General features: G+C 37.0%; 2 protein-coding genes and 1 long non-coding RNA gene across 4 annotated transcripts in view; all 3 read right to left on the bottom strand.

Annotated features, from left to right (window-relative positions):
• LOC137013017 (vitelline membrane outer layer protein 1-like) overlaps positions 1 to 22,942 on the bottom strand; it is a 46,874-nt gene extending 23,932 nt beyond the window's left edge. Inside the window, exons 1-6 of one of the 2 annotated variants that reach the window (XM_067376579.1) lie at positions 22,728 to 22,924; positions 19,908 to 20,081; positions 19,549 to 19,670; positions 19,318 to 19,431; positions 17,704 to 17,885; positions 17,259 to 17,632 (exon numbers count right to left, since the gene is read on the bottom strand). In XM_067376579.1, the coding sequence (XP_067232680.1) occupies positions 17,705 to 17,885; positions 19,318 to 19,431; positions 19,549 to 19,670; positions 19,908 to 20,081; positions 22,728 to 22,766 (630 nt within the window). In that variant the 5' untranslated portion in view covers positions 22,767 to 22,924 and the 3' untranslated portion in view covers positions 17,259 to 17,632; position 17,704. Of the gene's footprint in view, positions 1 to 17,258; positions 17,633 to 17,703; positions 17,886 to 19,317; positions 19,432 to 19,548; positions 19,671 to 19,907; positions 20,082 to 22,727 lie in introns of those variants that run through there. The other variant, XM_067376580.1, reaches the window with a different exon arrangement.
• On the bottom strand, positions 3,795 to 7,602 carry LOC137012808 (vitelline membrane outer layer protein 1-like). Its single transcript, XM_067376271.1, has 5 exons — positions 7,296 to 7,602; positions 5,428 to 5,546; positions 5,193 to 5,306; positions 4,823 to 5,004; positions 3,795 to 4,751 (listed from the first exon to the last, which is right to left on the bottom strand). Exons 1-4 carry the CDS (start codon positions 7,497 to 7,499, stop codon positions 4,824 to 4,826), a joined length of 618 nt encoding a protein of 205 aa, XP_067232372.1. The 5' UTR covers positions 7,500 to 7,602; the 3' UTR covers positions 3,795 to 4,751; position 4,823.
• On the bottom strand, positions 10,713 to 11,425 carry LOC137012495 (uncharacterized). Its single transcript, XR_010893573.1, has 3 exons — positions 11,216 to 11,425; positions 11,065 to 11,135; positions 10,713 to 10,970 (listed from the first exon to the last, which is right to left on the bottom strand). It is a non-coding gene; the product is annotated as an uncharacterized lncRNA (long non-coding RNA).
• Positions 22,943 to 23,326: the final 384 nt, after the last annotated feature.

Here is a 23,326-nt window from a genome sequence, read left to right as displayed (position 1 = left end):
GAAGAGACGGCACCAACTCCTGCGAGGACTTCAGATAAAGGAACATCTGGATCAACATGCACATTCCCAAATTTCTATATCGTAATTATTGTTAACATTTAATCATTAATCTGCTAACAGTGATTGTAAATTAAATTGCCTAAATCATTATATTGTTAGCCAACTGCATGATTATATATGTACATTTCTGAAACCACATACATTGGACAGTCACCTCCGATAACAGAATACTCTAAATTGTAATGTTGACATTCATTCTCTATTGTTCTATTTGTGTTAAGTTATTATAATGAGTGAAGTTTACTGTTCAGTGCACTGATGCCTGGCTTATTATGGATAATAAAGTTTGTTAAATACCCTGCCTTTATTTATTACATATCTTTATCACATATCTTTTGTATCGTTGCTGACTGTGACAAATGGACAGTGGACAGTCGTGGGGTCAAAGGGAATTGTGTCCAAGTGGAACGTACACCGCAGGGTTTAGTTTGAATGTAAGTTGACTCATGGAAGATCGAGAGCACTTTCGAGAGCCATGTCTCTGAAACATGATAATACATGAATTAGGGCAGGGACGGACTGGGACTAAAAAACGGCCCTGGACTTTGACTAGGCCCGGCCCAAAGCAATCGTCGTGCGGAAACTCGACAACAACAACAATAACGCCTGGCATGAGTGTCACAAGACTTTAATTGTGGCTCATGATACTATACCATCCAAATTATAGCAAAAGCACTGATGTTGACTAGATGTTGTGTTAAAAGCATATTAGATTAACTTGAATACTCAACGTCTTTGCTGCTTACTTGGCGGCCACGGCCAGTGCAGCTGGCATCCAACTTAAAGGTGCATTGCTGCCACCTACAGTACTGGAGTGTTAAACGGATTAGTGGGGGGAAAAAACAGATGATGACTGCGTGCGTGGCGGGTGGTGGGCCGGCCCGCCGGCCGTCCTGGAGTACCGGCCGTTCTGTGATTCTCCAGATCACACAGATATGGCCAGTCCGCCCCTGACTTAGGGTGACCACCTGGTGACCACTGATCTGTTGCAGGACAGTAGCTAGATGTGATTTTGCAGGACACATGAGACAGATACATTTACAACTATTACGCTATGTAAATATTGATTTACATTTGTTGGCAAACTTGGCATATGTGCCGATTAATGTTTCTGCCGGTAGGTGCCTATACTGCTGCGCTTATGGCAACATTAAATCCTGGAGAGAAGATATGCTCCGCTCGGAACGTATTCCTGTGGACTGAACGCTCACATGCAGCCCAATAAAGGCCAACAGTGTAAAAGCAAAGGAAATTAAGTGATGCATTGCTACAGTGTGGACTGATGGATAAAAATAATGATTAAAATATTTCTGTTTGATTTCTAAACCAAGAACTGACCCTGGGTTTCTAAGCCATCTGTGATTGGTCAGTGGAACCCTCTGCTTCTTTACTGAGCCAATCAGAACAATACCTGTATATGATTTCATCAATAAATTCAGCCAATCTGCAGCCAGGAACACTGAGCACACATCAATTCCTGTAAATGAACACACAAAAATTCAAACATCTGTTTGTTTAAACAGTAGTGTCCTTGGAAAGTGTGCACCTCAGTAAAATGCCAATGAAATGCTGAGCTGATTTTGTCATTTTAAAAAGTTTAGAAATAGTAAGCAAATAGTAAGACTGATCTTAAAACTCAAAACCTGTATTGCTTTTTTTATTTCAGGAAGAATTTAAGTGTCATAAATGTATTTTCACACAGCTTGACTTCTGAACTCTTATGATAATTTGCATGAAGAAATGAAACGGATCATACTCCTTTAGCAAAAGAATCAGCGTTTATCCACGTAATCGAGCAAGACAATAATGCAAAACTAAATGATTGTGCAAGTCACGTAAACACACTTTAGACAAACACTGAGATCGGTCGAATTGCCAGTAAAATCATGTGCAATACAAGTCTCTTTAGATCTGCCACATGCACTAATGTACAGGTGCTGGTCATATAATTAGAATATCATCAAAAAGTTGATTTATTTCACTAATTCCATTCAAAAAGTGAAACTTATATATTATATTCATTCATTACACACAGACTGATATATTTCAAATGTTTATTTCTTTTAATTTTGATGATTATAACTGACAACTGAGGAAAATCCCAAATTCAGTATCTCAGAAAATTAGAATATTGTGAAAAGGTTCAATATTGAAGACACCTGGTGCCACACTCTAATCAGCTAATTAACTCAAAACACCTGCAAAGGCCTTTAAATGGTCTCTTAATCTAGTTCTGTAGGCTACACAATCATGGGGAAGACTGCTGACCATTGACACCTTGCACAAGGAGGGCAAGACACAAAAGGTCATTGCAAAAGAGGCTGGCTGTTCACAGAGCTCTGTGTCCAAGCACATTAATAGAGAGGCGAAGGGAAGGAAAAGATGTGGTAGAAAAAAGTGTACAAGCAATAGGGATAGCCGCACCCTGGAGAGGATTGTGAAACAAAACCCATTCAAAAATGTGGGGGAGATTCACAAAGAGTGGACTGCAGCTGGAGTCAGTGCTTCAAGAACCACTACACAGACGTATGCAAGACATGGGTTTCAGCTGTCGCATTCCTTGTGTCAAGCCACTCTTGAACAACAGACAGCGTCAGAAGCGGCTAAAGACAAAAAGGACTGGACTGCTGCTGAGTGGTCCAAAGTTATGTTCTCTGATGAAAGTAAATTTTGCATTTCCTTTGGAAATCAGGGTCCCAAAGTCTGGAGGAAGAGAGGAGAGGCACACAATCCACGTTGCTTGAGGTCCAGTGTAAAGTTTCCACAGTCAGTGATGGTTTGGGGTGCCATGTCATCTGCTGGTGTTGGTCCACTGTGTTTTCTGAGGTCCAAGGTCAACGCAGCCGTATACCAGGAAGTTTTAGAGCTTCATGCTTCCTGCTGCTGACCAACTCTATGGAGATGCAGATTTCATTTTCCAACAGGACTTGGCACCTGCACACAGTGCCAAAGCTACCAGTACCTGGTTTAAGGACCATGTTATCCCTGTTCTTAATTTGGCCAGCAAACTCGCCTGACCTTAACCCCATAGAAAATCTATGGGGTAATGTGAAGAGGAAGATGCGATATGCCAGACCCAACAATGCAGAAGAGCTGAAGGCCACTATCAGAGCAACCTGGGCTCTCATAACACCTGAGCAGTGCCACAGACTGATCGACTCCATGCCACGCCGCATTGCTGCAGTAATTCAGGCAAAAGTATTGAGTGCTGTACATGCTCATACTTTTCATGTTCATACTCTTCAGTTGGCCAAGATTTCTAAAAATCCTTTCTTTGTATTGGTCTTAAGTAATATTCTAATTTTCTGAGATACTGAATTAGGGATTTTCCTTAGTTGTCAGTTATAATCATCAAAATTACAGTTTTTTACAGACGCTAGGACACATTTCTCAATACTTAGGTCACTTTTGCAAAACTCTTCACACAGTTCTCCTAACCAACTTCCATCTGGGCAAAGCAGTTCATTTCACATTCAAAATGCACTACAACTACCAAAACACTTTATTCAGGTCTCAAATCAACTTATTCTTCCAGAACACTAGCAAAGGTTGACAGCCGACAAACACACTTTGTCACCCACAAAACAATGACCAAAAAAACACTAACAACATGTAGCATTATACAATGTTTTCTTGTGTAAAACAAGGACACATCTCTGTTTATAATTCACTGCAATATATGTTACTGGAATGAATCAGACATGATGCAGAATTCATCAATATTTTATGTCGTTTATTTATTTTTTACAATTTTTTATAATTCCAAAATACAAGAATTTGTATACACACCATCCACTGATACAGATACAATTCAATTGTTTTTATAGTATTTCATTTTCAGATTTAAAATATATTTCATTAAAATATTACTGTAAGAATGTAGGAAATTGCTGTCTCATTCAGTTTTGTATTATGTTATTGTTTTGAACATAAGTTTAACAGTTTTGAAAACAGTATGTAAGCGTGTGCAGATTGGCCTGTACGTACACAGAGTTTTGGCAGTTGTTGTGTCTGAGTGAGAAAAGAATTCATGAAATTTGAGAGATGTAGTCATTGAATGCATTTTGTGCCAAAGCAATGATAATTGATCCTCAGTTTAGCCCACATAGACTTCTGTTGTGCTCACTGTGTGAAGAGTTTTGCAAAAGTGACCTAAGTATTGAGAAATGTGTCCTAGCGTCTGTAAAAAACTGTAAAAGAAATAAACATTTGAAATATATCAGTATGTGTGTAATGAATGAATATAATATACAAGTTTCACTTTTTTAATGGAATTAGTGAAATAAATAAACTTTTTGATGATATTCTAATTATATGACCAGCACCTGTAATAAATGATGTGATGTGAAGTGTTGCGCAAAAGAATGTGAAACTACAAGGTTCTGTTTAGAAAATCTTTAATGCTGATATATTTGACATCCGTTTTGACTGACAGCAGAAGTTCAGGAGTCTTTAGAAGAATCACTAATATACTAGAATAAAATAATATGAACTCCAATAATAGGGTGAGATGATGTCCAGTCAGCCTCAGATTCTTTTAGGCTTTGTTTTGTGATAATGACCGACTGACTGTGAATTATCCCTTACAAAACTGTTTTATGACATGGTTCATGTTAGATTATCACAGTATGATGATCAGTTATGACAATCCATTTGGTCTTCTTGCTGTTCTTGTTGTCATCCTCCTACACCTGAAAGAACAAACAGATTTAGTTGATCTGCAGCATGTGTCAGTCTGAGGTTTAGATTGCGATCACTTCACCTTAATCACAGCAGTACATTTGCACGTCATTGAGAGCGGTGTCATCTCCACTTCCCTGTGGACTTTCTACCCGCGTCTTGATGCCGCAGATTCCTTTTCCACCACACGCTGGGCTCCAGTTGCCCCAATCACCCCAGCCTGTGCCGTCACCCGTCAGCACAACACCATCACTGCAGCTGAACCTGGAGAACATTCAGATGTGACAATATTATGATAAAATATGTAATTGAATATCAGTCACATGATCACCTGCAGCCTATGGCCTAATCACAACCACGATCAGCAGCAGGACTGAGTGTAATATTAATTGAACTGCTTGATGAGGGAATACAGAGTCTTTAAATAGCAAAATAAAGCACCACATTCTCACATGATGTTGTTTGCAGCCGTATCATCACCATTTCCTTGGGCAGATTCGACTCTCAGCTGGAAAGCTTTTAAGAATCCAGAAGGACACCACTTGATATTTGTCCACTGACCCCAGCTGAAGAAAAGACAAAGAGGTTTCTTGATCAAACTGATTATTATTTTCATGAAAATCCTCAATTCACTTATCTAGCTTAAACACTTCAATGTAAGAAATGTTAATAATCAGACTCCCTTACTGTCCTGCGTTGGACACAGCATATGCGCCTGTTGATACTCTGGACGTATATGCACAGTGAAGACGAATCCCATTGAGCGCTGTATCATCAAAGTGACGACCAGGGGTATGTCTTTCCACCTTAAAACAACAACAACATTGAGACAATTGAAAGAGCTTAAACTAACTTAAACTAACTTAAACTAACCCATTGTACCATTAACTAAACCATTGTAACATTTAAATTCTCATAGTAACATTTATCTTTATGTTCTTTAGTACAGACCCTTAAAAATCTTAAGCAGGTGCAGCAGGAGCCAGTTGTTCAAAAGTAATCAGATTTCGGCTGTCAGATTTGATCAAATCTTGAAAATGGGTTGTTTAAAAGGAGAAAAAAAGGATTCTGAAATCAGATTAGATCACAAAATCCAATTTTGTTTTTAATCTGAATAAAATCATCAGTTTGTGTTCAAAACTTTTTAGTAAGATTAGGATACCTTTGATCCAAAAAATTCTGGATGTCTGATCCCATCAGAAGGGTGGATTTCAGGAACAAAAATGTATTAAAACTGCTCGAAAAATACAACACTTTTATCACGTAATATACACACATATATTTTTATTATTTTGCTCTTGAGTATCTTACAGTTTTTTATAGACGCTAGGACACATTTGTCAATACTTTTTCAAGACTCTTCACACAGTTCTCCTAACCAACTTTCAGCTTGGCACAGCAGTTCATTTCACAGTCAAAATGCACTAAATCTACCAAAACACTTTTTTCAGGTCTCAAATCAACTCATTCTTCCAGAACACTAGCAAAGTTTTTCACCCAGCAAACACACTTTGTCACTCATAAAATACTGACATAAAAACACTAACATCAGGTATCATTGTACAATGTTTTCTTTTTTAAAATTTCTTAACAACACAAGAATAACACTGTCTGTTGTTTATCATTCACCGCAGTTTGTTACATGAACCTTGTTTACATTACAGTAGAAAATTATTCCGAAGTTTTCCTCTTTGAATGGATGATAATGAAATTGAAAAATGAATGCTTGTGTAGGTGCTCAGTTTCATCTAATTGCTTTGATAGTATTTGATTCTTTAGATTCAGCATATATTTCATTACAATATTACTGTAGAAATGTAGCATATTGCTGTCTTATTCAGTTTTGTATTATGCTATTGTTTTGAACATAAGTTTAACAGTTTTGAAAACAGTAAGCATGTGCAAACTGGCCTGTACGTACACAGAGTTTGGGCAGTTGTTGTGTCTGAGTGAGAAAAGAATTCATGAAATTTGAGAGATATAGTCATTGAATGCATTTTGTGCCAAAGCAATGATAATTGATCCTCAGTTTAGTCCACATAGACTTCTGTTGTGCTCACTGTGTGAAGAGTTTTGCAAAAGTGACCTAAGTATTGAGAAATGTGTCCTAGCGTCTGTAAAAAACTGTAAGTGTTAAAGTAATAAATTAGCAGTATTCATATTCAGCCTTTCGGTAACCTAATGTACTAGAGATGTACAATGTACAACCTAATGTATTAAAGATTTTGGTGCCATAAAATAATCCCCAAACAGCTGAAAGTATCAAACAAAAAAGTAATCCCCCAAGTAATCCGGATTTGGTAATTTGAAAAAGTGTGTATCTGGATCAGGGTGATCCAATCCAATTTTGCTTTGAAAAACGAGCACAAAAGTAAAATTACCTGATCCTGGATAGCAAAATATGGGATTTTCAAATCCAGATCATTTTGATCCAGATGAAACTTTTTGAACAACTGGTCCCTGGAGATTAAATGACTAACTGCAACTCCACAGTTTTGAACCTTTGAAGCACTAATCCACCAGTGTATTAGCAAAATAGTCAATGCCCAACTTACCCTCAGACTGAATCCTGCGGCATACGTTCCACTTGGACACATGTCCTGATCCCCCCACGACCCCCAGTACATTCCATTATACACGGACAACACTGATTTGTAACTTCTGTATGTGCTCCGCTCAGAACGTCTTCCTGTGGACTGAACGCTTACATGCTGCCCAATAATGGCTAGCAGTAAAAACATGGAAAGGAGGTGATGCATTGCTACAGCACTGACCTGATCGATAAAAAAATACTGATTGTTAGATTAATATTCTGCAGCCTCAAAGATATCAATCATCAGTTGATCAAGGAGACACAGAGACGGTGTACCATAACATTCTCAAGTTAAGGAAGAAGCCTCATATTTATACACAAGATTTAGCAAATTCATCCACAATGTCCAGGCCGTCCAATCATAGTACTCAAAGATCAACCAATACCATATATGGCATATTAAGAAATATAATAACTAGTAAGAGAGGGCAGATGTTCGAATGCATTCGTGTCTTGAGTTCCTGTTTGTGTGAGTGTATAAAGCCTAGTTCTGGTTTTGTCTAGGTGTGTCCATGATGTGCAGATAACATAATGAAAAGAAGTTACACAAGGGCAGTCTTACACAAGAATAGTCAAGAAACAAGAAAATATTAACAATTAAAGCCACTTTAAATGAATTTTGTTTGGTTTCTAAACTAAAACCAACCCCGGGGTCAGTAAAACCGCTCTAAGGATTCTTTTTTCTGATCATTTTTTGAGCCGATCAAAACATCTTCAGACTACATTTACGCTTTATCAATATTGTGATGTCCTGGTTCTACCCAACGAGCAGCCAGGAGCACCGAGAGCACATCAATGACCTGTACATGAACACACAAAAATACAATCACTGATCCAATAAAATATACGTTTAACTGTCAGTGTCCTTGAAAATTGTTTTCTTGGTAAAATACCTAAAAAATGTTTTGTAACCCCATCATCTCACAAGAGATGATGAGAACTCAAGAGAGCACAGTGTGTTTATTGCAAATGTACAACAAAGTTTAATAGAAAACATTCAAAAGTTGCACAATGGGTAATCAGAAATGGCAAAGAAACAAAACAAGCAAAATCAAACAATTGTAACCACTAAAGATAACAATCATATCCAATGGCAGTTGCTCTACAGTCAATCGCAAATAAAACAATTTAATTCACATTTATTTGTATAACGTTTTTCACAATAGATATCGTTTCAATGCATTCTTCTTACAGAGAATGTACAAACCTGATTCCAAAAAAGTTGGGACACTGTACAAATTGTGAATAAAAAAGGAATGCAATTTACATTTCTCATAAGCTTATATTTTATTCACAATAGAATATAGATAACATATCAAATGTTGAAAGTGAGACATTTTGAAATGTCATGCCAAATATGGGCTCATTTTGGATTTCATGAGAGCTACACATTCCAAAAAAGTTGGGACAGGTAGCAATAAGAGGCTGGAAAAGTTAAATGTACATATAAGGAACAGCTGGAGGACCAATTTGCAACTTATTAGGTCAATTGGCAACATGATTGGGTATAAAAAGAGCCTCTCAGAGTGGCAGTGTCTCTCAGAAGTCAAGATGGACAGAAGATCATCAATTCCCCCAATGCTGTGGCGAAAAATAGTGGAGTAATATCAGAAAGGAGTTTCTCAGAGAAAAATTGCAAAGAGTTTGAAGTTATCATCATCTACAGTGCATAATATCATCCAAAGATTCAGAGAATCTGGAACAATCTCTGTGCGTAAGGGTCAAGGCCGGAAAACCATACTGGATGCCCGTGATCTTCGGGCCCTTAGACGGCACTGCATCACATACAGGAATGATACTGTAATGGAAATCACAACATGGGCTCAGGAATACTTCCAGAAAACATTGTCGGTGAACACAATCCACCGTGCCATTCGCCGTTTCTGGCTAAAACTCTATAGGCCAAAAAAGAAGCCTAAACATGATCCAGAAGCGCAGGCGTTTTCTCTGGGCCAAGGTTCATTTAAAATGAAATGACTGTGGCAAAGTGGAAAACTGTTCTGTGGTCAGAAAATCAAAATTTGAAGTTCTTTTTGGAAAACTGGGACGCCATGTCATCCGGACTAAAGAGGACAAGGACAACCCAAGTTGTTATCAGCGCTCAGTTCAGAAGCCTGCATCTCTGATGGTATGGGGTTGCATGAGTGCATCATGGCATGGGCAGCTTACACATCTGGAAAGGCACCATCAATGCTGAAAGGTATATCCAAGTTCTAGAAGTTCTGCTCCCATCCAGACGTCGTCTCTTTCAGGGAAGACCTTGCATTTTCCAACATGACAATGCCAGACCACAAACTGCATCAATTACAACATCATGGCTGCGTAGAAGAAGGATCCGGGTACTGAAATGGCCAGCCTGCAGTCCAGATCTTTCACCCATAGAAAACATTGGCGCATCATAAAGAGGAAGATGCGACAAAGAAGACCTAAGACAGTTGAGCAACTAGAAGCCTGTATTAGACAAGAATGGGACAACATTCCTATTCCTAAACTTGAGCAACTTGTCTCCTCAGTCCCCAGACGTTTGCAGACTGTTATAAAAAGAAGAGGCAATGCCACACAGTGGTAAACATGGCCAACTTTTTTGAGATGTGTTGATGCCATGAAATTTAAAATCAGCTTATTTTTCCCTTAAAATGATACATTTTCTCAGTTTAAACATTTGATATGTCATCTATGTTGTATTCTGAATAAAATATTGAAATTTGAAACTTCCACATCATTGCATTCTGTTTTTATTCACAATTTGTACAGTGTCCCAACTTTTTTGGAATCGGTTTGTATGTTAACATTACAATTTAGAGTAATCTGTTATCGGAAGTGACTGTCCAATGTATGTGGTTTCGGAACTGTACATATATAATCATGCAGTTGGCTAACAATATAATAATTTAGGCAATTTAATTTACAATCACTGTTAGCAGATTAATGATTAAATGTTAACAATAATTAGGATATAGAAATTTGGGAATGTGCATGTTGATCCAGATGTTCCTTCATCTGAAGTCCTCGCAGGAGTTGGTGCCGTCTCTTCACATGTGTTGGTCATCTGAAGTGTTCATAAGAGGCTGGATCCAAACGGAAGCTGATACTCTAGTCACCTCAGGACCGGCGTCCCGACGTAAAACAGAAAAGCAAATGGAGAATAATTAGCGAAGCTGCTGTTCATAACATTAAGCAAAGATAATCATGTGCAATTGATCTGATATGAGATGCATTATGTGAACGCTTGGCTAAAGAGATGTGTCTTTAATCTAGATTTAAAGACAAAGATAATTTCACTCCAAACTCCAAAGCAAAAGTAATCACCAAACTACAAACATACGAGGAAGAAACTGTTCCTATGCCTAGATGTTATGGTGTTCAGTGCTCTGTTGAGATGTTGTAGGATATAATGCAGTCTCATTTTGACTGAATCATCCACTGACCGCGATAAACAAACTGCAGGGAGTCGTCCAGTGAGGGTCCAGTGATGTCCTTCAGGCAGGCCAGCACCAGTCTTTCAAATGATTTCATCACCACAGATGTTAAGGCGAGAGATCTGTAGTCATCCAGTCCTTTGATTTTGGGTTTCTTTGGAATTGGAATGATGGTGGAGCGTTTGAAGCAGGAAGGAATGTCGCACAGCTCCAGTGATCTGTTGAAGAGTTGTGGCACAAGATTTCAGACAGGCTGATGTAACGCCATCTGTTCTGTTTCTGGAAGATACGACACACATCCTTTTCACAGACCTGAAGTGCTGGAGGTGTTGATGGAGTATGGAGAGAAGGTCAGAACTGGTGTGAGACAGGGTTTTTCAAACCTGCAATAAAACTCAAAAAACTCAAACTCAATTCAAATCAATGGCCAATTGTTGATTGGACAGTGCTGTGGGGTACTCACAATCCGTGAACTCGTCCCGGTCCATGGCAGCAGCCTTAAAAACAGTCCAGTCAGTGCACTCAAAGCAGGCTTGTAAATCCCACTCTGCTTCATTAGTCCTGAGTACAACCTGCACAGCAAACACTGCAAAAAAGATACTCTGACTAGTATTTTTGTCTTGTTTTCCAGCGCAAATATCATCACATTCTTAAATGTATTCTTAAAATGCATTTACTTGAGACACAAAAAAGTCGTTTTCAGGAAAACACATCTGCCAGTGTGGTCAGAAAAAATAAATTCAAAGAGAAAACAATACTATATTTCTGACCACAATGACAGATATTTGTTCTTGACTCAAGCATAAACCCACTTCATTTGATACTTTCCTCAGAAAACAAGTCATTTTGATTCTCAAGTGTATCTTGATTTAAGAAAGTTTAGATGATTGAACTGAAGAACAAGACAAAAAAAGTTAAAGTGTGTAAAGTGGCTCAAGGCATCAGATTTGATCAATATTATAATACTCTGGTTCCAGACAGATAGTGATGCAAAACTAAATGACTGTGAAACAGGAAAACTGATCTCAAATATTACAATCAATGCATGTAAACACCCAATAAGAAAAATGGACAAATACAACTTTTGATTTTACATTACATTTACATTTACATTTATGCATTTGGCAGACGCTTTTATCCAAAGCGACTTACATTGCATTATACTATACATTTGTATCCGAGTATGTGCAATCCCTGGGATCGAACCCATGACCTTGGCATTGCTAGTGCCATGCTCTAACCACTGAGCTACAGGAAAGCAGATCCATGAATTAGTAAATGTTGAAATTAACATGAATAAATGCTGTAGAAGTATTGTTCATTCTTCGTCCATGTTAACTAGTAGTTAACTGATGTTAACAAATAAAATCTCATTGTAATGTGTTATCAAATATTTATTATAAAGACTTCACTTTTGCTTCAGTGAAATTATTTCTCTTGGAAATGGACATATTTTTCACATTTTCACATCATTTATTATTTGGTTAATCAGTCATGTGGAGAAATTACATGAACAAGAAGTAAAGAAATATTCAGATGTTAATGATTTCAGTCAGGTGTTAGTTTGAGATTAATATCCGTCAAAAAAAACAACAACAACAACTAATCAATAGGCATCCAATCATGTAAGAATGTTTATTTCTAGATATGGATGTCCTACTCAACCAAGAATTAAACTTAACCAAATATTAAAGTATTAAAATGAGGTTTGAATTTGTGTCGCATCAAAAGAATTTTTAGAATTGGCCATTTTAGCTAAATAAACACATTGGGATGTAATTATGCCCTCAGAAGGGTAAGAAAGTTTAGGGTAACAGGGTTGTCAATATTACACTTTAATTTGATGTTTTATTAACAAAGTTCAGGAGGGGCAGTTTCAGATAATTAACCTAAGTAATTTACACGAGTGGAGCACATTCAGTTAATCAACTCTTTAATGACAAGAGGTATATATATACTAGAGGTGGGCATAGATTGATTTTTTTTTATCTAGATTAATCTAGATTAATTTTGGAATTAATTTAGATTAATCTAGATTAAAATGGCTCATTTGAATTCTGCCGAAGACTGCTATATGTGAGATATCCAAATTGTCCCTGCGTCCCAATGTCCATACTATCCATCCTAAATAGTATGTGAGATTAAAATAAGTGTGTGCCAAAGCATAGTATGTTAAAAAGAGTATGCCAAAAGTCCCCGGATGGTCTACTATTTCCGGTAGATTTTCGAAGTGTGGATCCGTGCACACTAATAAAGGCTAATATTGCCCACAACCCATTGCACGTTGTACGAGGATTCAGTTCAGAACTACAAACACGAGTAAGAAGCGGGTGTGTCTCATACGTTCTGAAAAGTGAAGCCACGGGCTCTTTGATCGCCCCCTGGAGGCTGGATGCAGTACAGGTCATAAACCCCGCCCTCTCAATGCAGTCGAATGAGACTTCAGTGAAAACTTAAAAATAAATTCTGCTTCAAATAAAACTTTCTGAAAGATGGTTTTGGTCATTTAAGGTAGTTGTTATCACACTGATATATATTCAATTGTTCGTTTTTGTGATGATTTAGATTTTAGCTAGCAATTTGATTCTATAAAAACGGGGCGTGTCGTCATTGATTCGAAGTTGATTGACAGGTTGTCTGAGGACTGTCGGAGCTTCGAGGGGAGATTGAAGATGTATTAACTAACTGTTAATTTTCGATTTCTTTGTCATTAACACCAACAAAATGAGTTGTTCAGCAGTAAACTGTACTAACCGACCTACAGGATCTGACGGATCACTGAACCTTTTTTCTGTAACATTAAATATGGGTGTTATAAGCTAATTATTAAATGTTATTAGTTAAGATAACACACCTAATGTTAACCATGTCGGGAAAAAGCAGGTGATCGTTATCTGGCAGTTACTTATTATTTTTATGGGTATAAAATAATAATTAGCAGGACAAAACTAATGATAGCTTACTCTAATTACAGCAATCGATCTCCTGTAACGTTAGTTGAACTTGATTTAAAATGGCAGGACCGTTTCTGAAGATTTAGAGTTGTTTCTAGTGGCATATTATATTGATTTTATCTACTGAATTTGCTGTTTCAAAAATATTATTGCTCTAGAAACAGAATAGCCTATTATTTTATAGGTAGACTTTTAAATTGTGTATAATTTTTATAGTCTATTTAAAATACATGAATGATGACGCAGTCGTCTGGGCGGAAGTTTGATATCGCGACTCCGCCTCCGGCTCAACTGACGATTCCTTCTGCGCATGCCCAGGCTCCAAACTTTTTTTTTTTTTTGACGTATTGCGTAACGTGTCAGCGCCCATTCATCAGCCCATTTTGGCTTCAGTTCAATACGATGGAAGGAAGCGACGTCGCGTCGTCCATCTTTTTTTACAGTCTATGGTAAGAAGTGTTAAAAACTACAAAACATGACGAATATGCACGATAGAGGCCGAGAGGCTGTTTGAGTGACTAATAATCAGTTCAAACTGATAGAAAATATTTATTTAATGTTATATGTGTTATTTTTCATCTGCAAATACCAATGTGGACTTTTATAAAGATCTGATTGGCCATTAAGTTTTAAATGCATCTTTATGCATTAATATGAGGAGAGTTCTCCACATGAAAGACTCGCGACTGCAGATCAACGTGCTGCATTTCTCTCCGATACCGTAGGAAATTAGCTAAATGAAATGTGGAGGATGTAAGATGATTGACAGGGAAGTTTACGGTGACTGGATGCGACAGAGAGCAAAGACGCAATTGTATGACGTGATATATGTCCCAAAGCTTGTCTACTCTTTTGCTGCACACTCAAAAGTAAGTACTTTTTGTTCACAGAAAGAGTACATATTTTAGGGCGTACTATAAGTAGGCGAATTGGGACGCAGCAAAGGACTAAAGGTAATCCACCATTTTGTCCGACAAAGCAGATAGGAGTTAGAAGATTAACCTCGGTGGAGTTAAACTTTTGTATATTATATTTTGTATATTGACATCTTTTCGCGTTTGAAACAACACTGATTCTCATGTTCATTCATGTTTATTTGATGTTATAAATGGACTCGTAGTAAGAGATGATCAGTTTACGAGCCTCTTGAGCTGAGGCGCTACAGCGATCTGTCACGACCATGGTCACGACACATTAAAGAAAACGGGTTTTATTGTTTGAATTTCTTAAAAAACTACACAGTTTTAAAGCTGGGACTTTGTTAAATATCATAAGTTACCTGCTTTGTCTTGTCAGTGTCCTCTGCTCCGTGATGCATTTATCACTGTGTGACGTGACGGGCCTGACAGCACCACGGATTGTCGACCAAAGCAACAGTAACTAAGGGGGGCGGGTGGGTCTTTGAGAAGGGTCAGTTCGGCTAGGTATACATTCGCGCTAAAATATCAAGGTGAAAGTCATCATAACTTGCATAGAATAGACCCAGCTCACAACCCAACTTTGAGAATAGATTAACGGCGATATTTTTTTATCACGTTGACTGTTTTAACAACTTTCTGGACCTCAAAGGATGCAATGACGTTCCTGCCTGTGTGTGATTCAGATACCCTCGGATTTCGTCAAAAATATCTTAATTTGTGTTCCAAACATGAACAAAGGTCTTACGGGTGTGGAACGACATGAGGGTGAGTAATTAATGACAGAAATCTAACTTTTGGGTGAACTAACCCGTTAAATGTCATAAATGTATTTTCACACAATTTAAGTCACAGGGTTGGGAAGAAATAAATACTCACAGATCACATTCAGTTAGCAAAAGAATCAGTGTTTAACCATATTATTGTTCCAGTCAGCGATCAAGACAAAACTAAATGATTGTGCAAGTCAATGACCTAAACATGAACTTTAAACAAACACTGATCTAGCTGAATGTTGCTCATTGCTAATAAAAGCATGTGCCCTTTGAAACAACTTTGCTTGATCATTTATTTACACTTTTTCTCTTTCATGACGTTTTCATGAAAAATAGGTGCCATGAAGCAGGAATTAAAACTTTAAGCAAATTTGATCCATGAAGCGTCTCTGTATCTGTAGGATAATAACAGTCTTTGATCTCTGATTCATAAGTGCTTCTTGATTCTGGCACCGTTTGTGATATTAGCTGCTGGTGTGTGTGTACAATCTGTCCCATCATCCTCTGCTCTGGCCTTCCTCTCGTTCATGTCGTCCACAAGTGTTTTCAGGAAAATTCTAATGTTGCATATATTTAAACTTAACATGTTGTGATTGACTGGTCACATGACATACAAGAACCAATGGTCTTTTTCATTAATAACGCCAAACAAACTCCAATTGATTGCGTTTTGTAGTTTCAGTTTACTTTTATGGTGCTCTTTTGTCTTTTTTTTTAGCAAAGCGATTTAAAAACTTTTATTATGTGTAAAAGTGCAGCGTGAACATTCTGCATAACATCTCATTTTGTGTTTCACAGAAGAAAAAAAAATCAGAAATTAAAACAATTAGAGGCTCTATTGCTTGCAGTTTCATCTCTGTACAAATTTTGTAACTCACATTGGAGCGCTTTAATATTATCACCAATTTATGAATAAATTGCTTGTGTTTGTACATTTTGCATATTGTCTGCTAAATTAATTGATATAAATTAGTCATTTTTATACCATGTCCGCTACTGAAGTGAGTGGAATGTCACAATGTGACAAAACTAAAACGTTCCCACATTATAAAAAATTAATTGATGAGAAAAAAAATGGCAAATTCATGGCAACATGATGCTTTTCAGATTTTGTTTTGTCAATTTGGATTTGTTTGTTCGCTAAATGCAAATGCCACATTCAACCAATAAATTTTCAGATTTCTTGTCCAGTTAGTAATTTGAAAAAAGTACAGTTGATTAGAATTTCCTACAGTAAAACTGATTTCTGTCTCAAACAATAACTTTTAAGATGGAGAATAAATGCTAAATATTAGATAAAATGGTGACAGAATCACATTCATATTAATAATTTGTAATTAAAGAGATAATAGGTTTACATTAATGACTTAAAACATCTAGCATACTAATGCACACAAAAGTAACCTGAAGGCTAAACTGTTCTTTTATGTTAAGAGTAATTTTGACTGTTGAGTCTAAAAAGATCCTGAAGGAGGTGCAAGTACATCATTAAACCCTCAGCATGTTTGACATGGTGAAATTTCAACATTGTTTCAGCATTCACATTTTTTGTCATCATGAGATTTTATATATATATATATATATATATATATATATATATATATATATATATATATATATATATATAATTTTTTTTTTTTGCATCCCTATTTGTCCTTAAAGCGAAGTATAAATCCCCACTCTACAGTTGTGAACAAATGTTCATGTTAGTTTAATAATGTATTAGTAAATGTTGAAATTAACATTAATAAGTGCTGTACAAATATTGTTATTTTTTTAGTCCATGTGAACTAATGTAGTTAACTGGTGTTAACAAATAAAACCTTACTGTAAAGTGTTTTCAAATATAAATTGTAATGACATTACTTATTCTTCAGTGTCTAGAGGAATAAATCTTTTGGAAATGGGCACATTATTTTTTTATTAATCAGTCATAATCATGATGTGGAGAATGACATAAACAAAGAACAAGTAAAGAAACACTCAAATAATGATTTAAATCAGGCATTATTTTGAGATTAATATCCCTCAAAAATCAGTTGGCATTCAATAATGTAAGATGATGTTTATTTCTAGATATTAAAATGAGGTTGGGCATATAATTATGCCCTCAGAAAGGTAAAAAGGTTTAGGGTAACATCATTGACAGTATGATATCAGTGATATTAGTATTATGATCAATTATTATAATCCATTTGGTCTTCTTGCTGTTCTTGTTGTCATCCTCCTACACCTGAAAGAACAAACAGATTGAGTTGATCTGCAGTATGTGTCAGTCTGAGGTTTAGATTGTGATCACTTCACCTCATTCACAGCAGTACATTTGCACGTCATTGAGAGCGGTGTCATCTCCTCTTCCCTGTGGCTCTTCTACCCGCGTCTTGATGCCGCAGATTCCTGTTCCACCACATGTTGAGCTCCATTTGCCCCAGTCACCCCAGCCTGTGCCGTCACCCTGAAGGAAAGAACCTTGACTGCAGCTGAACCTGGAGAAAATTTAAATGTGACAATATTATAAGAAATGTTATTGTGCTGTTGGATTGAATGTCAGTCACATGATCACCTGCAGCCTATGGCCTAATCACAACTACGATCAGCAGCACGACTGAGTGTGATATTAATTGAACTTCTTGATGAGGGAATACAGTCTTTAAATAGCAAAATAAATCCAGGATGATTTACAGCAGCACATTCACCCATGGCCGCGGGAAGTGGGGGTGCTGCAGCACCCCCTAGTGATGAGAGGGAGATTTAAAAAAAAAATGTAGGCCTATTAAAATATTTTGCACAATTTATAAATTACTTATGAATATTTTAGAAAATGATTTTGACACACGTAGGCTATTACGTATATTTTGGATTTTAATTTCATATTTTGAGGCCTAATCAACACAGGTTCGGAAGTTACGTTGTCAACGTCAGGCAGGCAGGTTTGGTCGCCGAGTAAAGAGGTCCCGCTCGTTCCATGCAGAATACATCTTTGGCAGCAGCTAACTAGTAAATTTGCATAGTTTAATGACAGAAACGAGGAGAAAATATGTCACAGAAACCAATTTTGGATTTTTTTTGCATGTAGCTCAGGTAAGAGCATGGTGCTGCCGCGCTTGTAACATTTATTTTTTTGGCAACAAGTGTGGGATCAGCTTTGACTAGCCAAGCAATTGTAAGTAGTACACTATAGTATTTTTGTAAGGTGGTGGGGATGGAGATGGAGAGTATTATTTCGTTTGTGTGTTCTTTGCGTAATGGTTGTGGAGAACTGTTAAATAACGTTTAAATAGTCGGAGATTATTTCCTTGTGGTTTGTGTAAAAAGGTTGGAGATGGAGACAGAAAGCTTTATAGGCTACTGTGCGTGTGTTCTTTGCGTAATGGATGTGGAGAACTGTTCAATAAACAAATTGCTTAAATAGTCAGAGATTATTTCCTTGTGGTGTGCGTAAAAAGATTTTGGAGTTAATAGAGTTGCGTGTGACATAAACGTGCAGTGACTCAAGCCATCTGACCAAATCGATTGCATTGTTTTAGCGTTATTGTGAAGTTTGATTAATATTATATTTTGTTGTAATATTATTTGTTGTATCTAAATAAGTTGCATGTATGTATAGGCTATCTGAAATTGTAATGAAAGTAATTATTTAGTTTTCTTTCGATTATTAAACTATTATTTCTGATTCTGCTTCTGCTTCGGATTAATAGTGCATTGCGCATATCTGAGAACTGATGTCTGTGTGTTTCAGACCCTGGCTGGCTGTGCACTGAAGTGTATATGACAATAAAGTAGTAAATCTCAATGTATTTATTTTTAAAATGTATTTTAAATAGGCCTATAGGCTCATAGGTTTTTTGTCAAAAAAAAAAAAAAAAAAAATTCACAGCACCCCCTGTTCAAAATTACTTCCCGCGGCCCTGCATTCACCTGATGTTGTTTGCGGCCGTATCATCACCAATTCCTTGGGAAGGTTCGACTCTCAGCTGGAAAGCTTTTAAGAATCCAGAAGGACACCACTTGATGTTTGTCCACTTTCCCCAGCTGAAGAAAAGACAAAGAGGTTTCTTGATCAAATTGATTATTATTTTCAAGAAAATCCTCCATTTATTTATGTAGAATAAACACTTAATGTAAGAATTAGGTATCTGAGCCCATTACTTTCCTACGTCGGACTCAACTGTGGCATAGAACTCATGTGAGCCTTTGGATGGATAGTCACAGTGAAGACGAATCCCATTGAGTGATGTATCATCATTCATAACATAAGAAGGTTCTTCCACCTTAAAACAACAACATTAAAAACAATCATCGATTTAAAAGAACTGACGCTAACCCAACCCATAGTAACATTTATCTTTATGTTCTTTAGTATTATACAGACCCTTAAAAAAATCTTAAACAGGTGCAGTTCCCTGGAGATTAAATGACTAACAGCAAATTAACAGTTTTGAACCTTTGAGGCTTTGAAGCACTAATCCACCAGTGTATTAGCAAAATAAAGTCAATGCCCAACTTACCCTCAGACTGAATCCTGCGGCATACATTCCATTTGGACACATGTCCCGAACCCCCCACGACCCCCAGGACATTCCGTTAGACACGGACAACACTGATAACACTGATTTGTAACTTCTGTCTGTGCTCCGCTCATATGGTCTTACTGTGGACCGAGCGCTCACATGCTGCCCAATCGGTCTTTGTCAGACACGTGATTTTGTTGTGTGTGACGTCACCGCGGCGCCATATTTGTGGTATCCCTGCTGACTGTGAGAATGAAAGAGATTACACGAGTTGAGATAACAAGCAAATAACTCGCAAATATGAAGAAGCACAAGAACAAAGTTAAAATTTCATATCGCGATAAACTCACCAAAGATGCCAGGGACCGTTATTTGGAGAATTTTTCATCCATTCATAACATAGATCTGTACGAGCTGACTGCAGTAAGTTGGAGTGCTACTGACCCCGCATTGCTACCTAAATCATCATACTTAAATATTGTTAACTGTCTTGTTTATGGCATAAACGCATAGTGAACAATTTAAAAACTATCAATCCCTCGAAGATCACAGATATTTCACTAATGGGTGCAGGATTTATTTATGTTCTGAAGGAAGGACTGCGATAACACAGTATAGTAACGATAATGATGTCGTGTTAACTATATAACAAGTGCATGATTAAGGATGGTTTAGTATTATCAGGAAGAATTTTGAACTAATACTACCCTTTTTTTCATGCATTTTTTTTCCTTTATTGCATTAAGTACATAAACCAATGTATAACACAATAAACATTGTTCCAATAAACAAGGCATCATCAGAGATGTATGTAGAATTTAATAGTGTATTTTATTACAGTACATTCTGATATAGTATACCTTTTAGACCTACCTCTGTGTTGTCTGGGTCAATGACATTATGAGTCTTTTTTTTTTCTTTTTCTTTTTTTTGTCCAAAGGCCTTAATAATAATAAAAACAAAGATATGTCATGCAAGTTAAATATCTGATTTACAGATTGTGTATATTATTAATTATCCTGTTAATACTATAAGTGCATATAACATAAATCTACAAATCACCCTGAAAAATTTAATTATACATGCTTTATTGTTCATGCAAGACTGGATAAAGCATCAGCACATTTTTACACTACAATTCTACAAAAGATTCAAACATGCGCTGATTGGATGGTTTCTCTGTGAAAATCTCAAAACAGTCAGTAATCTCTGCTACTCTGTATTTAAACAAAGGAGACATATTTCTGTGCAAATCATCTCTGTATGCCCATACAGCTGAAAGCTTCAGGTTTGCATAGATATGACACAGTTTCATTGAATGTTCTGTATACCGTCTCAGGGGAAACATTAGAAGTGTTGTGCAGGCAGACCAAATCTGAGGTATATTAAGGTTCACAGAAGCATTTGAAATTTGTATTTGTTGCGTCTGGAATCAGAGGCACAAAAAAAAAAAAAAAAAAATTGTAACGCCATAAAGGTTCCCAGGTTTGGCAGACCCGTATAGTACATTAACATCATCTCCAAAACAAACATCAGACATCCTGTACATATCAAGTCGGTTTACTTCTGCACATGCAGATCACCATCTCCTCCAGCCTCCTGCATCTTCTCAGTGTGAAGATGATCACTTTCTCCAGCCTGATGGACCATAGTGTCAGCTGACTGACTTGGGTAAAGTTGGTTTTATATTCGCACATCCGTATTCAATAGCCTTGTTAATCACACTACATTGGACATTCAGTGGACATTCACAAGTAAATATGCCATTAAACAATACTTGCCTATTTTGATCGACTGTGAAAAATGTTATAAGTTGACAATCGTTGGTCGTCAATATCATGTCGCTGCTTAAAATTCGCAAACATTAATTTATTGCATATTTATTGGAAAGTCTGAATTTATCAGAAGTCTGAATGTGCAAATATAAAACCAACTTTACCCAAGTAGCTGACTGGATTGTTTTTCCTTAGTGTCTGTGTGTGCATCTCAATCAGCTCTGAGCTCTTGAATCAGTATATTGTGTATACAAATTTTGTGACTGAGACCGTCCTGATCAGTGCCCTAACTAATGAACTAGGGAGCTGATTGAGACACAGCCTGTGTTTAATGCTGATGTGGCCTTAATGTAGGGAGGGATGGTGTCCAGTTGGGGTCAGTCTCCATAATCTTTAAGCAGGCTGATCTGCAATGAAATGAAAAGGTCCACAGACCACAGCTGTAAAAAGTAGTCAGAAAATTAGAATCAGTATATAGATACAGAGCAAAAATGTCGTACCTTAAGTATAAAAATGCTGTAGCAAAATTAAGAAAAATAAAATGTAGACATATTCAAGTAAAGGGATTCAGTTTAAATTGACTTGTTTCATAGCACATACAATCCAAAACAATGCGTTGCTATAACGTTTTCTACTTTAGAAAACAGAAACCTCTAACTTACCTTTGTGAAATGTAGAAAGCAAACATACTTGAATGGAGATATCTTGACGAAAGTGATGTTTTGCGTCTCACCGCGGCAACCCGTGCGATCCGGCGCCTCTGTTATTGCCTCTAACGTTACATACTCTCCGTACAGCCTTTTTTCAAGTAGGAAACCGACTAAATCTAATCTCGTAGTAAAGTTTTTGACATTTTCTATCGTGGGACATATTATTGCAGCTTTTCACACAACAAAAGTGTGCCATTTTTACAATGAAAAGTAGCCAAAGAAGAAACAACTCTGCACTGATACAGAGATTGTTTGGATACCTCAGAAATGGCGACGACACCCATAATGCACTTCGGTTTTCACGAGTGTGACGTCACCTGACAAAGACCGATAATGGCTAGCAGTAAAAGCATGGAAAGGAGGCGACGCATTGCTACAGCACTGACCTGATCGATAAAAAATACTGATTGTTAGATTAATTTTCAGGTAGACTATCTGCAGCCTCAAAGATATCAATCATCAGCTGATCAAGCAGACACAGAGACGGTGTACCATAACATTCTCAAGGAAGAAGCCTCATATTTATACACAAGATTGAGCAAAATCATCCACGATGTCCAGGCCGTCCAATCGTAGTACTCAAAGATCAACCAATACCATATATGGCATATTAAGAAATATAATAACTAGTAAGAGAGGGCAGATGTTCGAATGCATTCGTGTCTTTAGTTCCTGTTTGTGTGAGTGTATAAAGCCTAGTTCTGGTTTTGTCTAGGTGTGTCCATGATGTGCAGATAACATAACGAAAAGAAGTTACAAAAGGGCAGTCTTACACAAGAATAGTCAAGAAACAAGAAAATATTAACAAGTAAAGTCACTTTAAATGAATTGTTTGGTTTCTAAACTAAAACCAACACCGGGGTCAGTAAAACCGCTCTAAGGATTCTTTTTTTCTGATATTTTTTTGAGCCGATCAAAACATCTTCAGACT

Source organism: Chanodichthys erythropterus, chromosome 22 (genome assembly GCF_024489055.1).
Source record: "Chanodichthys erythropterus isolate Z2021 chromosome 22, ASM2448905v1, whole genome shotgun sequence".
NCBI lineage: Eukaryota > Metazoa > Chordata > Actinopteri > Cypriniformes > Xenocyprididae > Chanodichthys > Chanodichthys erythropterus.
Note: the sequence above shows the minus strand (reverse complement) of the source record. Positions and strands in the feature narration are given on the sequence as shown.